The sequence below is a fragment of the Lethenteron reissneri genome, chromosome 42 (genome assembly GCF_015708825.2).
Source record: "Lethenteron reissneri isolate LAM-NWPU_2019-01 chromosome 42, ASM1570882v1, whole genome shotgun sequence".
NCBI lineage: Eukaryota > Metazoa > Chordata > Hyperoartia > Petromyzontiformes > Petromyzontidae > Lethenteron > Lethenteron reissneri.
In genome coordinates this window covers 7,545,287-7,561,795 of record NC_083820.1, presented here as the reverse complement: position 1 = coordinate 7,561,795, position 16,509 = coordinate 7,545,287, and the positions used below count along the sequence as shown (strand labels likewise).

Sequence of the window (16,509 nt, the reverse complement as noted above, 5' to 3'; positions counted from 1 at the left end):
CAATTGTGACCCTTTCAGCTGGTGGCGGCGTCTGCTTGGAGGCCTTCATCCAGCAGCGGATAGACGATAAACAGAAGCTGTTTGTCTCGTGCGATAATGCCTTTCGCCGTGGATAAATCGACGCCCGCGTGTTCGATTTCTCCCTCGAAAGACAACGGTCATCTGGAAGTACTCTCCTCCTCCTCCCTTCTGGCTCTCGCCCCGCTTCCCTACCCCTCTCTCCCACGCTCCTCTGCATCCCCCCCCCCACCCAACCCTCGTACCCTGGCTCTCCCACTCACTTCCCCCTCTGTCTCCCACGCTCCTGATCTCTTCTTTTCACCCCCCCCCCACGCGACCCCCGCCCGCCACCGCAAGGCGCCGTTGCCCACGTTACCGCCCGCGCGTTGACGCGACGGCACCTCGAGGTCGTGGGGGGGTGGGGGGTTCCGTCCCCGGTACCTGCGGAGGTATGCGGCCGCGATTCTGGCAAACAAAGCGGCTCGCCAAGGGCGAAGCGTTTGAGCGCGCACGCCTAATCGGACAAATCTGCCAAACGTAACGTTTCTTATCGGGACGGCGACGCACGGCAAAGGAATGGTTGCGTGCCACCACCACCACCCCCCCCCCCCCCCCTTAGGCACCTCCGATTAGCACGAATGGCTACGTACGGTGCGAAAGAAGTTAAACACACAGACACAGGCACACTCCGTGGTTAAACTGTGGCCCTGCCATGCGAATGTGCAATTCATTTCCACCAGTGACCAGTGACTCGTCACGGGCCTTCGAAGCAGACGAGTCATGGAGAGGGAGCGGGCGGGGGGGTGAGCTCAGACTTCTTAAAATAATAACAACGATGATTCATGAAATAACCCCTTGCCAAATCCACTGCTGGATGAAAGCCTCTGTCCCACTTAGCAATCCAACTCAGGTCGCCGAAATGGCAACACTGACAGCGGTAACGCTGCGACGTGCTGCTGGAACCCCAGCGAAGTCTCGCTGTGCAGCAGCAGCGTGAGCAGAGACAGCGTGCGCAGCGACAGCGTGCACACTGGGAGTGTAACTTCTCAGACCTGGAGTAATAAGCTGGATTAAATCGACAGCAGCACACAACATGCACCTCTGTCGGAGCAGTCATTGGGGACCGGGCTGACACCGTCCGCTAGGCACACCTGGGAAACCCGGTTTGGGACCACGGGTGTCCGCGACCTGGATTCGAACCTAGGGTTCCATTTCGAAGGGGGCCGGCTCGCTGCTCTCCGACCTCGGAGCCGTCGGTCTCTTAAAAACAAATTGGGTGGATCCAGAGCCAACTTCAGACAGGGCACTTGGCCCGTCAGTTTTGTTTATTTTGGCAACTGGCGCCAGCGATGAATGAAACACAGGAATCTTTTACGGAGAATGCCATTTTGTTCCTGAGATGCACTTCTGCGGCCGTCTGGAACGCTCTTTCCTTACAATATTAGGAAACCGCTGGAGCTGTGCGCTTTTAAATATAAATGTAAAACTCATTGCTTTAGAATTGCTTTTGTGCGTTTAGTTTGTTGTCCTTCCCCCGCACCTTCGATTAGCACGGTTGGCTGCGTACGGCGCGAAAGAAGTTCCACATGCATACATGCGTAGGGCGGACACATTGTGGGAACTTGGTGGAGCGTTGGTGGAGCTTTGGCTGAAACTTGGGATTCGAACCCAGGATCTCAGCGGCGCTGACTTTCCGCCCGCTTGCCCCATTGTAACATTTTCACTTAAGGTCAAAAGATTTGTTAAAAAGGGTGGCTGAATTTTCCAATGGAAGCAAAAGGGAACGATGTTTTTGGAACACAAGTGCTTCATTTTGAGACCCCCCCCACCGCCCGAGCGAAGCCGTTTGGCTCAAGCCGTGATATTTTCCTTTCCATTTAGAGAGAGAGAGAGAAGGAAAAATGTTTTACAAAATCAACACGTTGCGCAGTTTACGAATGTTGCGCGCACACAAAAAACCAAAGTGATTCCTTACACCAAATGAGCCTCGGAGACAATCTTCGGCTCCTGTTTATAGCCCTGAGTGAACAAGGTGGAAGTTCCACATTCCTATGGCGGGTGTGAGTGGTGGGAGTAAGTGGTGAATGTGAGGAATGGTTACGGTGGATGCGATGGGCGCGAGTGCTTGCGAGTGGATGTTGTTGGCGACGCTGGTGGTCGCGGTGTGAACCTGGCGACTCGAGTTCGATTCCCGCTCACGGCCAACACCAGTGATGATTAACTGAACCGGACCTGGGCCTCCCCTAGGTCGACTCAGCCTCAAATGGGGACCCGGTGCTATTGTGTAAACATCGCCACTGGGGAGACAAAGGCGGCCGGGCATGGCGTTGGCCACCCACCCCCCTCGTGCGCCGTGCCGGCCTTCACAGGCGTTCGTTGACAGCGACTTGCCCCAACAGTCTGTGGGGGCTACACGGGGAGGTCTTTATACGCGAACGGCGGAGTTGGTGGATGTGACGGTTAATGGCAGCGGCTGCGGTCACGAGTGTATGCGATGAGTTGGTTGTGCTCTGTCGGGCTGAGTCGATTGTGACCGAGATTCTGAGCCATGCTCTGACTGCCGTCGAGGCTGCAAAGACCCTTCCCGCTCGCATCCAGGAGGAGGGTTGCATAAACCTGTGAACCAGCCACGGAAGAAGTCCATCAACGCCGTGAAGAGTCTTGGCAAGACCAAAAACAGATTTATGGACCCTCAGAATTTCCCGTGTCTCTTGAGTGTGTCTGCCTGCCCGTGTGTCTCTCCGAGTGTCTGTCTCTTTGGCCGATTTCTTGTCTCATTGCGTCCATCTCTAGGTCTCTCTCTCTCCATGACTCTCGCTATCAGACTGTCTTTGTCTTTTGTGCGTCTCTCCATCTCTCTCCCTCTCCATGACTCTCTTGTATCTGTCTCCGTGTGTGTGTGTCGTTGTCTCTCCATCTCCGCACGTCTTGTCTCCAAGACATCCCTGGCACTTGCGTAGACGCAGCTCAGCGAATGAACAAACGGACGTGGCACCTAATGCTCAGACCTCCCGTTGCGCGAAAGCCTTTGCACCCTAATACGGATTTGGGGTTTAAGTTGGACTGGTTCACCAAGGTACAGGAATGGGCACACGCGAACACACAGAGCCTTTAACAGACCGCTGGGGCAAGTGCTGTTTGCGAAAATCTATAACGACTGGCACGGGCACACGAAGGGGTGGGGAGCCAGCACACAAAGTACCAAGATCCCCCGTATAGCCTTCACAGACTGTTGGGGCAAGTGCTGTTAGCGAGCACCTATGAAGGCTGGAACGGTACACGAGGGGGTGGGTCGCCAGCACCACGCCCGACCGCCTTTGTCTCCCCAGTGTTGAAGTTTACACAACCACCAGGTACTCATTTGCGGCCGAGTCGATCTAGGGGAGGCCCAGGCCCGGTTCAGATAATCGTCACTGGTGTTGGCCATGAACGGTAATTGAACTCGGGTTGCCAGGTTCGTAGCGCAGTGCGCTAACCGCTACACTACCGCTCCCCACAGACGCACACACACACGCATGCATGCACACACCCACTCACACACAGGCGCTCTGTGTATAAATAGCGCAAACAGACACGCGAGTCGATAGACAAGCCATTGGTGCGATGAGCGTGTCACGACTGAAATATGCAGGGGTCATTAGCTGTGACAGATGATGATGCTGATGGCTTAGGGGAGGCCTGCATCCAGCAGTGGACAGATCACGAATGTTCATCGCGATGCATTTGATGATATGAGGAGTCATCGAGCGAAGCTAAGACGTACAAACAGTCATGACCGCCCGTTTCTATTTTTGTTCAAATGTGCGCGCTTACATTCGCCCCAACGTGTCACGGTGCCATTTAAGCATCTACGGTCGTAACACTAGCGCAAGTTAATTACACAGGAGAGGCTCGGAGAGTCCCGTGACTCGTGCTGTTCGAGAAGGTCCCGTTACATTGGGGGATGCCTGGCCGATTCCATGAATGAGCGTTGGGTGTGGAGTGGCAGGAAACGAGAGGACCCCCGGTGAACATCCACCAAAGCGTGCGGCAAGGAGGTGACACCGAGAAGCTCCGCAAAGATGGACTTAAGAATCCATTGCGGCCATTTCCTGGCCACCTCGCAGGCCAAAGGTGATGTCTGTGAAAAAGAACTTCATAGCTCGTCAGTTTCTTCCAGTCTAAATGCAGATTCTGAGATATCGTATCGGATCATTGGTTTTTTACCCTTTTATCTGGCAACAAAACTGACACCTTGTTTACAAGGAGTCATGTTTGCGTAGACCACAATACCTGCAGTCATAATGCAAACAAAAAACATAACTCTGATAATGTATGCACTGTCCTTGAAGTTGATTGGTCCACACCCGAGACAGCTTTCCTTAGAGCCTAGTCTTACATGGTGTTGGACCAGATGACTGCAGGTATTGTGGTCTATGCAAACATGACTCCTCGTAAAAAAAGGTGTCAGTTTTGTTGCCAGATAAAAGGATAAAAAACCAATTATCATATTTTTTACTGGCAAATGAGGTTCCAATGGTGTAAATATCGTATCGGGTTTCCCGATGCCGTCCTCCCGCATCCCCGCACCCTGCTAACCAGGCTCAGAACCTGCTTAGCGTTGGAGATCTGACGAGATAAAATACATCCGGTGTGTGCTGGCCACAGATCTCTCCGTATGCAGTCCGGCGTTTTACAAAGTCCAAGTTCCCCCCCCCCAGATCAAATGAGCGTACGAGAGTGGCTGGAAATTCCACGCTCACAGGGTGGGCGTCGGGGGGCAATAACAACGTGGATTTCCCAAAGCAAGTGACAATGACCTCGTTGAACTCGGAGGGGGCGATGGAGCCGAGTCGACAATCAACCGGGATTTGAACTCGGAACGTTCTGACCGCCGTGACGCCACGCGGTGCAGGCAGCAATGGAGGCTAAGAGTCAGACATTAGAAATTACAGGCCCTTGTCGACCGACACAGCGTCGATCGTGGGGGTTGTTTGGCCATATATCACCACGCTGTTCAGTGCGGGTTGGGCGAAGCGGAGAGGTGGCGGGGGGGGGGGTGTTGGTTGGTTCAGTTACCGCTCGCCACTGAGGTGAGCCATGACCATTTCAATAATCACGAGGGGTCTTGCGGAAGGGGATTGAAGGCTTGGGGACGGCGACAATGATGACGATGGTGACGACGGTCATGGCAATAATGGTGGCGATGATGACGATGATGGTGACGATGATGATGACGATGTTGACGACGATGATGACGACGATGATGGCGATGATGACGATAATGACGATAATGATGGTGACGATGATGATGACGATGGTGACGACGATGATGGCGATGATGACGATAATGATGATGGCGATGATGACGATGATGGCGATGATGACGATAATGATGGTGACGATGATGGTGACGATGATGATGACGATGGTGACGACGATGATGGTGATGACGATAATGATGGTGACGATGACGATGGTGACGACGATGATGGCGATGATGACGATGATGACGACGATCATAGTGACGCTGACGATGGTGACGATGGTAACCACAATTGTGATGATGACGACGAACCAACTCGCCGCGGCTCCAATCCTTCGCCGCGGCTCTGCGCGCTTCTCCGTCACCCAATGACCCCGCCCCTACTCGACACCTGTGAAAAAAGAGCTTTCAAGCTCATCAGATTGCTCCAGTAGAAATAAGTCTGCCGATTCCGATTGGTTCTGAATTACTGGGCGATGGGAAATCTTCACCCCCCCCCCCAGCGCGGAGGGAAGCTGAGAGGGGAGCGGTCGTCGCGTCGGGAGGGTGGGGGGGGCGGTAGAGGGAGGGGTGAAGAATTCCCAACGGGATGACCGCTCCCCTCTCAGCTTCCCTCCGCGCCGCGATGAGTCTCACACGTGGGGACCATCGCGCCGTCGTGCCCCGCTGCATTGCCAGCGACCGAGGCGAGAGTCGTACGACTCGGCAAATCGGCGACGCTCCCCGGAACGGGAAACGTCGAGTGGGCCCTGGCTGCGCCGCTGACGTGCACGAGGAGGCGCGGTGGGCGAGGTGCAGCAGTGGATTGACCGTGGCTAAAGATGACGATATACTTCTAGATTTGAAGCTTTCGTGACTGCAAGTATTCATATTCTTAGGTTTTTTCGGTAAAGTCACGTAGGTAAAAAATTTAAATTAATAAAAGTAAAATAAAAATCACGACGTTTCGGAGGCAACACAAGCTTCCGTCTTCAGGTGGAACCGTCACAGCACGATTGCTGTATCAAGTACATGAGAGATTCCAAGAGGTACTACCCCGTATATATACTGGTTGAGGGGGGGGGGTGGGCCAGGAACGGCCCCCTTTTTATTATTATGGTATAATAATGAAAATGGGGGCCGTTCCTACGTGACTTTACCGAAAAAAACCTAAGAATATGACGATATACGTACACGCACACATGTCATACGATACATCGCAGCGGAGCCGTGCGACTTAGAAACCCGTTTCACGACTCCTCCTCGCGGAGCTGGCGACGTGGACCAACCGCGGAGAGAGCACGCACGCAGCGCGTGTGTGGGGTGTGTGGTGTGTGTGTGGTGTGTGTGTGTGGTGTGTGTGTGGTGTGTGTGTGTGGTGTGTGTGTGTGTGTGTGGTGTGTGTGTGTGGTGTGTGTGTGTGTGTGGTGTGTGTGTGTGGTGTGTGTGTGTGGGGTGTGTGTGGTGTGTGTGTGGTGTGTGTGTGGCGTGTGTGTGGTGTGTGTGTGTGGTGTGTGTGTGTGGTGTGTGTGTGTGGTGTGTGTGTAGTGTGTGTGTGGTGTGTGTGTGGAGTGTGTGTGTGGAGTGTGTGTGGGGTGTGTGTGGAGTGTGTGTGGAGTGTGTGTGGAGTGTGTGGTGTGTGTGGTGTGTGTGTGGTGTGTGTGTGTGGTGTGTGTGGTGTGTGTGGGGTGTGTGTGTGTGGGGTGTGTGTGTGTGGGGGTGTGTGATGTGTGAGGTGTGTGTGGAGTGTGTGGTGTGTGTGTGTGGTGTGTGTGTGGTGTGTGTGTGTGGAGTGTGTGTGGTGTGTCTGTGCGGGTGTGTGTGCTGTGTGTGTTTGAGTGCTGCTAGGCACGAGCGAGGTGCGGGGTGGGGTTACGCGGGGGGGGGGGGGGGGGCACGGGGTGTAGAGCACCTGGCAAACTACGGAGATGGAACGCGGAACTCCGCCCCACCCCCGGGGTACCCGATCCGCGTCTCGCGATAAGGCAGCGGGGCCACGGATCTCACGCAGCCGCCAGCACGGGCGCGTTCTCTACAACCGTACTATCATGTTCGATCCGCTGCTGGACGATCTATAGTCCAGTACGCCGCCCGTGCTGGTTTCTCGCGATCCTAGCGAGGCGACGGCGAACGACGCTCGCCACCGAAGTGCCGATGGCATCACCACGGCACCTGCGCCGGGGGGCTCGGGTGGCACCTTGAGGGTCACGTGAAGAGCCCGTCTCTCCCCCCACCCCCCAGTGGGACGTCTTCTCGGACGACGCGTTCCGTTCCTTGGCTGCCGCTCCTTCACACGTCTCGACCTCTCAGCCACTAAGCTTTCACCCAACCCCGCGCGCCCCCACCTAAAGCCCACTTACTTAACAGCCAATGTGATGTAGCGATTCGTACAGTATACAACTGTATTATTTTGTTTCTATTATGCGGGGATCAGCGGCGCGGTGATTAGCTGACCGCGTTATAAACCCGGTGACCCGGTTTCGATTTCCGGCCAAAGTTGAGAATCGCAGTGATTTCTGAATCGGCCCTGGGCTCGTCCGCCTTCAGCAACCCACGCTGATCAGCGTGGTGAAGTATGGTTTCAAATGACCCCATCACAGGCGCGGCGTGTGAAGGCCTTCGTACACAAGTGGATTAAAAAACATTTCTCTCAGCCTTCACAGCTGCGATCCGGGTGGCACGGTGGTGGAAAGTTCAAAGTTCAAATCCTGGTTGATTCTCGACTCGGCCCCATTGCCCCCTCGGAGGTCAACAAGGTCAATTGTCACTTGATTTTGGGAAATCCACGTTTTGTTGTCTTACGATACGCCCGCCCCCCACCCTGGCAATGTGGAATTTCCAGCCACTCTCCTACGCTCATTTGAAAAACAAACTTGGACTCGCAGCCTACGCAAATGCATGCGTATGCAAAACAATAGGTCAAATTAAAAGAATATATATTTTTTGTATAATAATGATGGGTTGTATTAAATGAACCGTCGCTGAGAGCAAAGAAAATGTTTCTCGATGCAGTTCGCCGAACTCGCCCACCTTCGTGCAAACGCGCGATGCTACGTGCACAGCCACGGATTCACAAAGCTGGGTAAGGGCGTGCAAGCTAAGTTCGACCAGGGTCAAAACTCCAGACACCAGGAGAGAGAGAGAGAGAGTCTCATTTGCAGGAGTGACGTTGGAGCATTGGTCTGTCAGTAGGCTGGTGGGTGGGGTTGTGGGGCAATGATCGCTGCTGCTGCTGTTGCTGAGTGTGTAATTGTTAAAGCGTGGACAAAGTTGAACTCCCGACGCTGGCACACACAACGGCAGGAGCACCGCAACCGGGGCAGCCGCTTGGGTTAGAACCGCGGGCCGCTGGGATTGGAACCGCGGGTAAAATCGAGCCGGCGGACTTCGTGTGCGCGAAGTATTATCCCCATCGCTCCCACGGCATCGGCGTGCGCGTGGTTTGTGTGCAACGAGTGGCATTGACAACAACGGCGCAGGTGTGTGTGTGTGTGTCAGTGCAGGTGTGTGTGCGCGTCAGTGCAGGTGTGTGTGTGGAGCGCGTCAGTGCAGGTGTGCGTGTGTGTAGAGCGCGTCAGTGCAGGTGTGTGTGCGCGTCAGTGCAGGTGTGTGTGTGGAGCGCGTCAGTGCAGGTGTGTGTGCGCGTCAGTGCAGGTGTGTGTGTGGAGCGCGTCAGTGCAGGTGTGTGTGCGCGTCAGTGCAGGTGTGTGTGTGTGTGCGTCAGTGCAGGTGTGTGTGTGTGCGCGCGTCAGTGCAGGTGTGCGTGTAGGTCGACTCGGCCTTTAAATGAGTATCTGGTGTAGCGGTGTGTCGTAAACATCGCCGCCGGGGAGACAAAGGCGGCCGGGCGTGCGTGCGTGCGTGGTGCTGGCCACCCACCCCCCTCGCGTGCCGTGCCGGCCTTCATCGGTGCTGTACTCGCTAACAGCACTTGCCCCAACAGTCTTGTTAAGTCGTGTCTGTGTGTACCAGTTGCGAGCGTGTGTCAGTGCCAAATCAGCGTGTGTCTGCATGCGTGCGTGTGTGCGTGCGTGTGCGTGTGTGTGCGCGTGCGTGTGTGTGTGTGCGTGTGTGTGCGTGTGTTTGTGCGTACGTGTACGTGCGTGCGTGCGTGTGTGCGTGCGTGTGCATGTGCGTGCGCGTGTGCGCGTGTGTGCGCGTGTGTGCGTGCATGTGCGTGCGTGTGTGTGCGCGTGTGAGCGTGCGTGTATGTGCGTGTGTGTGTCAATGCGTCCGGGTACGCAGCGAGCGAGCGAGCGCGCTACGAACCCCGGCGACGCGAGGTTCGATACCCGTGCGTAGCTCACATCCAAACCTCGGTTACCTCGGCGTGGTAAAAACTCAAGACCCCCCCCCCCACCACCGGAATCACCGCTCGCGTCTGCGAACCGCCGGGGAGCAAGCGGTAAGAAGAGAAAGGCTGCTGCTGAGGCAGGGCGTGGTGCTGATCACACGCACCACGCCGCCAGCGTTCACTCACAGGGGAGGGCTCGCTCACAGCATCTGGCCATGACAATCTTCTCTAAGGCTGGCATTGCTGGGACATTATGAATGGTGGCTGTGTGGACCTGTGTGTGTGTGTGTACACATTACAGTACGCATCACTGTTTGTACAGACCTGTTATTTGACGTCAATATAAGCTGGGTGTGTGTACGTGCGTGTTTCAGTGTGTGTCAGTGCATGTCACTGTGTCAGTGCATGTCACTGTGTCAGTGTGTGTCACTGTGTCAGTGTGTGTGACTGTGTGTCAGTGTGTGTTAGTGTGTGTCACTGTCTATGTGTCAGTGTGTTTCAGTGTTTGTCACTGTGTCAGTGTGTGTCAGTGTGTGTCACTGTGTCAGTGTGTGTCACTGTGTCAGTGCGTGTCAGTGTGTCAGTGCGTGTCACTGTGAGTGTGTGTCATTGTCAGTGTGTAAGTGCGTGTCACTGTGGCAGTGTGTGGCAGTGTGTGTCAATGTGTGTCACGGTGTCAGTGTGTCAGCGTGTGTCAGTGTGTAAGTGTGTGTCACTGTGTAAGTGTGTGTCACTGTGTCAGTGTGTGTCACCGTATCAGCGGGTGTCAGTGTGTGTCACTGTGTCAGTGCGTGTCCGTGTGTCAGTATCTGTCACTGTGTCAGTGTATGTCAGTGTGTCACTGTGTCAGTGTATGTCAGTGTGTGTCACTGTCTATGTGTCAGCGTGTGTCAGTGTGTCAATTGCGCAGCTGGCACAACGCGAGTGTCACCGTGCCCCCCCCCCCCCCCACCGTGCCCCCCCTCACCTTTGTAGCGCTCCAGCACGCCCTCGTACGCCTGCACGAACTCCTGCTCGTCCAGGGTCACCGCTACGGACGAGGGAAGCGCCATCGCGGCCGGCACGAGCCTCGGGGTGGGGTCGGGGGGTCGGGGGGTCGCTGCGAGTTCCACACCGCTCACTCCTCGTGGTCCACGTCGCCTCTCGCATCCACCGAGGGCCACCCGCACGAACCCTCCCCTCTTCCCTCTTCCCTGCCCGGTCCGTTTGAATGACTCTCCGCCTGTCCCTACGCCCGTGTCGCCCGCCTGCCCGCCTGCCTCTCTCTCTCAATGACTGACCGCCTCCGTCCGTCCCCCCTCTGTGCGTCTCTCCAATTGTCCGTCTGCCTCTGTCCGTCTATCGACCTCGTGCGTAGCTGTTGTCTCTGTCCGTCTCTCTCGTCTCTATCGCCCTCGTCCCCCCACCCCCAGCTCTGTCTCTCTCTCTCTCTCTGCTCCGCTCCGCTCGCCGGCTCGCAATGCCCCGAGGCTCAGCAGCGCTCCGCCCTAAGGCTCCGTCGATGGAATAGATGGAGTGGGGGGGGGGTCGGAGGAGGAGGGTGACGCGGTGTTGTGGTTGGTGAGCGCCTCGCTGGGTGGATGGAGTGGGGGCGTGGAAGTGGTGGGGGGGGAGTTCGTGGTGGTGGTGGGAGAGAGGGGGGATCTAAAAGAGACGTCATCGTCATAGCCGTCTCTCGCCTCTCTCTCTTGCCTCTCTCTCTCTCCGCCCACCCACCACCGCCCTCTCTTTCACGAGCACCATCACCAATGGCACCGCCAGCACCAAAAAAAACACAAAAGACAAAGGTCCCCCGTATAGCCTGGAACAGACTGTCTGGGGCAAGTGCTCTTAGCGAGTAGCAACAATTAAGGCCGGCAACGCCACTACAGTTCCTACCATCACTACTAATACTACTCACACCACACACACTACTACTCACACCACCACCACACTACTACTACTCACACCACACACACACGCGCCCTAGCCCTCCCACCCACGGCTCCCATGCGGGATTCAGACGCAATCCGGAGCGGAGATCGCAGTGGCACAGAGCAGTCTGCCTGTCCGTCACACACACACACATGGTGATACACGGCATGGAGATAACAGTGTGTGCCCATGTGTACATGTGTGTGTGTGTAAGCCCATGTGTGTGCAAATACAGCAACCGGTTTGTGTCTGCAAGCATTGTGCAACCCTTTTGAATCGATCGGCCCCTGGTTTCTAGTAAGCCCATGTGTACATGTGTGCCCATGTGTACATGTGTGTGCAAATACAGCAACCGGTTTGTGTCTGCAAGCTTTGTGCAACCCTTTTGAATCGATCGGCCCCTGGTTTCTAGTAAGCCCATGTGTACGTGTGTGTGCCCATGTGTACATGTGTGTGCAAATACAGCAACCGGTTTGTGTCTACAAGCTTTGTGCAACCCTTTTGAATCGATCGGCCCCGGGTTTCTAGTAAGCCCATGTGTACATGTGTGTGTGTAAGCCCATGTGTCCATGTGTGTGCCCATGTGTACATGTGTGTGCAAATACAGCAACCGGTTTGTGTCTGCAAGCTTTGTGCAACCCTTTTGAATCGATCAGCCCCGGGTTTCTAGTAAGCCCATGTGTACATGTGTGTGTGTGTAAGCCCATGTGTACATGTGTGTGCCCATGTGTACATGTGTGTGCAAATACAGCAACCGGTTTGTGTCTACAAGCTTTGTGCAACCCTTTTGAATCGATCGGCCCCGGGTTTCTAGTAAGCCCATGTGTACATGTGTGTGTGTAAGCCCATGTGTCCATGTGTGTGCCCATGTGTACATGTGTGTGCAAATACAGCAACCGGTTTGTGTCTGCAAGCTTTGTGCAACCCTTTTGAATCGATCAGCCCCGGGTTTCTAGTAAGCCCATGTGTACATGTGTGTGTGTGTAAGCCCATGTGTACATGTGTGTGCCCATGTGTACATGTGTGTGCAAATACAGCAACAGGTTTGTGTCTGCAAGCGTTGTGCAACCCTTTTGAATCGATCGGCCCCGGGTTTCTATCCAGTAAGTCCCAGACAGCAACACGGCGTTGCTACTAGCCCTCATCGGTGCGTCTTTTACAAGGGTACTCCACGTTACAGACACGTGGACGGACGGGCGGGCGGACGAAGAGGGCCGATGCATTATTAACGCGTTCAACCTTAGTTGGAAAGCGATGAACGGAGGGGCACAAAACGGAGGGTGACAAGGGCGTTTGCCACTGGTCACTGCTTATCGAGGCTAATAACATTCATGCGTTACAGCCAGAGGGGGGCCTTGCAGAATCGCCTTTTCCCACGACACAGATGTGCAAGCGGAGAGATCCATTTGTTGATGAACACGAATATTATTTCATTTTATTGTTGTTGGCACAACAGACGTTTTTCTCTGTCGCGCCCATAATTTGATTACCCACGGCATACCAAGACCGCGCATGAACACACTTTTGCGTCCACTCTCAAGTGAGGGTGGAGCGGTGGTGCAGTGGTTAGCGCACTACGCTCTAGGAACCCAGAGAGCCGAGTTTGATTCTTGGTTACGGCTGACGTCACTGGCAAGTGGCGTCTGAGCTGGTCTGGTGTAAAGGACATTTTAAAAAGAAGAAATGCATGTTGGAGGGGCGTCAAAATACAGTCACCTATATGGACAAACTGGGCTCCGTCACAGTAATGTGGAATTTTCGACCACAACCTTTTTTTACGTTTTATTTCACCAGGTGTGAGTCCCACTGAGGTTGAGAGCTCATTTTTTAGAAGCGACCTGGCCATCACAACTGATAGCTCACCGAAGTGGCTTATCATCCTGTGCAAATGTAGAGCAGACAAATGTTCTATATCGCACGTTTGTAAATGTGGAGGGAAGAAGCGGAAAATCCAGAGAAAAATCCACGCGACCACGGGGAGAGAGAAAACATGCAAACTCCAGGCGTCAGGGTCGTGATCGAACCCACGACCTCCTGTATACCAGGCGAGGTAGCTAATATACAGCAGGCGCCAGGGTCATGATCGAACCCACGACCTCCTGTATAGCAGGCGAGGTAGTTAATATACAGCAGGCGTCAGGGTCGTGATCGAACTCACGACCTCCTGTATACCAGGCGAGGTAGTTAATATACAGCAGGTGCCAGGGTCGTGATCGAACTCACGACCTCCTGTATACCAGGCGAGGTAGCTAATATACAGCAGGCATCAGGGTCGTGATCGAACCCACGACCTCCTGTATACCAGGCGAGGTAGCTAATATACAGCAGGCGTCAGGATCGTGATCGAACCCACGACCTCCTGTATACCAGGCGAGGTAGTTAATATACAGCAGGCGTCAGGGTCGTGATCGAACCCACGACCTCCTGTATACCAGGCGAGGTAGTTAATATACAGCAGGCGTCAGGGTCGTGATCGAACCCACGACCTCCTGTATACCAGGCGAGGTAGTTAATATACAGCAGCAGGCGTCAGGGTCGTGATCGAACCCACGACCTCCTGTATACCAGGCGAGATAGTTAACAGCTCGTCAGCCAGCCAAGAGCTCCGCCCAATTCTCGAACAATAATCTACAGGGACACGATGCAACAAAAAAAAGGAAGGACCTACAGTGAGTCACGACTCGTAAAAATAACTACGAATAATTATTATAATAATAATAACTGGCATGTCACATTCCTGAGCACGTAGCACAGCGCCAGGCCAGCGCAGCGCTTTCCCCCGGCCCGCTGGCTCGCAAAGCGCCCTTGGGAAACTTAAGCCGACTACGACAGTCATCACCCGCGGTGTGCGTCACCGACAAATCTCACCGTGACTCCTCGAGCTTGGAACCCGAGACGCGGGAAGCTCGTGGACGAGCCGCAAGCGCCCCTGTCGGGTTTCCAATTCCCGTTTTTAAAAAAACAAAAAAAATGCCAGCAGCCCACAACAACCCTTGATCCCTCTCTGCAGCCAGGCAGCCAGCCAGCAAGCAAAACTTTTTTTTCTGATGTGATTGTATTATAGCATATCTTGCATGTTTGTATCGATCCACGGCCGAGGTGCAGGGTGGGTAGGGGGAGGTGGTGGGGGGGGTGAAGAGTCGTGATGACGTCAGTGCGACGCACAATCCCAGCACAATGCTGCGCGTGGTGACGTCACCGACACCCACACGCACTTGGCCATGCGGCAGCCAGCCAGCCAGGCAGGAATCCAGGTAGGAACGCAGCCATAAAAAAATTTTGCTCGAATATAGTATGATCCAATAAGTGTTATTTACTCGAATAAGATACGATTGGAAAAATGAAAGCGACAGATATAAATTCATACGGCCATCCGACAAACGTACGCCATACGCACACAAGATATGAATATACAAGTAATTTACATTTTGTCCAATAAATGTGTTTAGGATGCAATGAATGGGTTTTAAGCTGAATTTGACGACACATGAAAGGCTCCATCTTTTCACGGGCAGCTTTATTCATGAAGGTACTTAGAATTAAGTCACCCATGACAGATTCCATCCATTCACCGACGGTTATAATCAGGATGTTACTGTGACAATAGCCACATGTGACAGATGCAATCCAATCACCTACGGTTATGATCAGGACTTTTCTGCAAAATAAGTAATATGTAACAGATATTCCATCCAATCACAGGCAGTTATAATCAGGACGTTACATGGACTCCTCTACTTAATAACCTTCGACTTCCATCTTTCAGAGATACGAACAAACCTGTCAGTGTGTCCAGTTGCCTGTTGAAAGTTCAATCTCGCACAATACATGGCGGTGGTGGCATCTACATCTGCAGAACATGAAGAACCAGTGGCATCCACAGGAGATTATACAACTTTAAAAGCCATTCCCTGTTTAGTGTACGTGTGTACATGTCGTACGACATTCATTACACGTCTAATAATTTCATCAAAGAATAAAATATTTCTTAAAGTCTTACGACCTGCCTTACGCAACCGTTCACCCAGCAGTGCAGCATATCATACTCATTTCATTGCATAGAGCGTCATTCATGCAATTGCAGCCCACAATACTGCCACATCAATTAAGGCAGTCCCTTACACAGGTAAGGCAAAAACAAAACCCCACTACTTAGCAAATAAAAAACAAACAAAAATAAATACATGAATAGCGAGAGAAAAATACACACTACGAGAAAAAAAGTCATCACAGAAAATAATATATTAAAATAAATAAATCTGATAATTGATTCTTTACCCTTCTATCTGGCAACAAAACTGTCAGTTTTGTTGCCAGATAGAAGGGTAAAGAACCAATTATCATATTTTTACTGGCAAATGAGGTCCCCATAGTATAAATAAATCTGTTCGGTCTCCATGCCCCGGACCACAATCCCAACATTTTGCCGGGTTCAGGAGAACCTTCACAGGAGGTGGATCGGCCAAAACGTTACGAGCCAGTTGGACCATAAATATAAATGGCTATTTTCCAGCGTATGCCTGGGCAAAAAAAATAGGCCTTTAGTTCAGATTTGAATAAGTGTGGGCACACCGCAGTTGGCCGATCGACAGGTTACTCGTGTGGCGAGGTAAAGTGTAAGTAACTCCCCGAGCTCTTCTACGAAGTCTTCCCAAGCATGGTAGTGGAGGCCCCTCCCCTCTGGTAGTAGGGCCTTGAAGCAGGCACTTTCAGGGCCGCGCCTTGTACCGTTTACATCTGAACACACATCGCTATCTCAAGCGCCAGCTAACCCCCTCCAGGGTACACACGGAAAGCGGCACAAAAATACGAGCTACATTTTTGTTTGTTATGAATACATATCCGTGACGTGACAAACATTACTAATTGGCTGTGTCGGGTGGTGGCGGGTTAACGGGCACGTTTATACTTACACGAACTAAACCCCCCAAAAAACCCTTTATTATGAAAAATATTGTTCGCGAAAGCCTACGTGTAAAACTGACATATCCATCACGCCAACTCCGGCCATCGGCTTTTAGCGGAGCCATCGAACAAAGGCGGTGGTCGCCGCATCGCGTGGCGCTTTCAGATGCGC

The 16,509-nt window shown here is 53.3% G+C and overlaps 1 protein-coding gene across 18 annotated transcripts in view; it reads right to left on the bottom strand.

The window, feature by feature from the left end:
• Positions 1 to 16,509, bottom strand: part of LOC133352837 (microtubule-actin cross-linking factor 1-like) — a 326,018-nt gene that overhangs the window by 282,546 nt on the left and 26,963 nt on the right. For 5 of the 18 annotated variants that reach the window (XM_061568777.1, XM_061568780.1, XM_061568789.1 and 2 more), the window contains exon 1: positions 10,486 to 10,982. The exons of the other annotated variants lie outside the window; for them this stretch is intronic. In XM_061568777.1, the coding sequence (XP_061424761.1) occupies positions 10,486 to 10,570 (85 nt within the window). In that variant the 5' untranslated portion in view covers positions 10,571 to 10,982. Of the gene's footprint in view, positions 1 to 10,485; positions 10,983 to 16,509 lie in introns of those variants that run through there. 18 annotated transcript variants of the gene reach the window in all.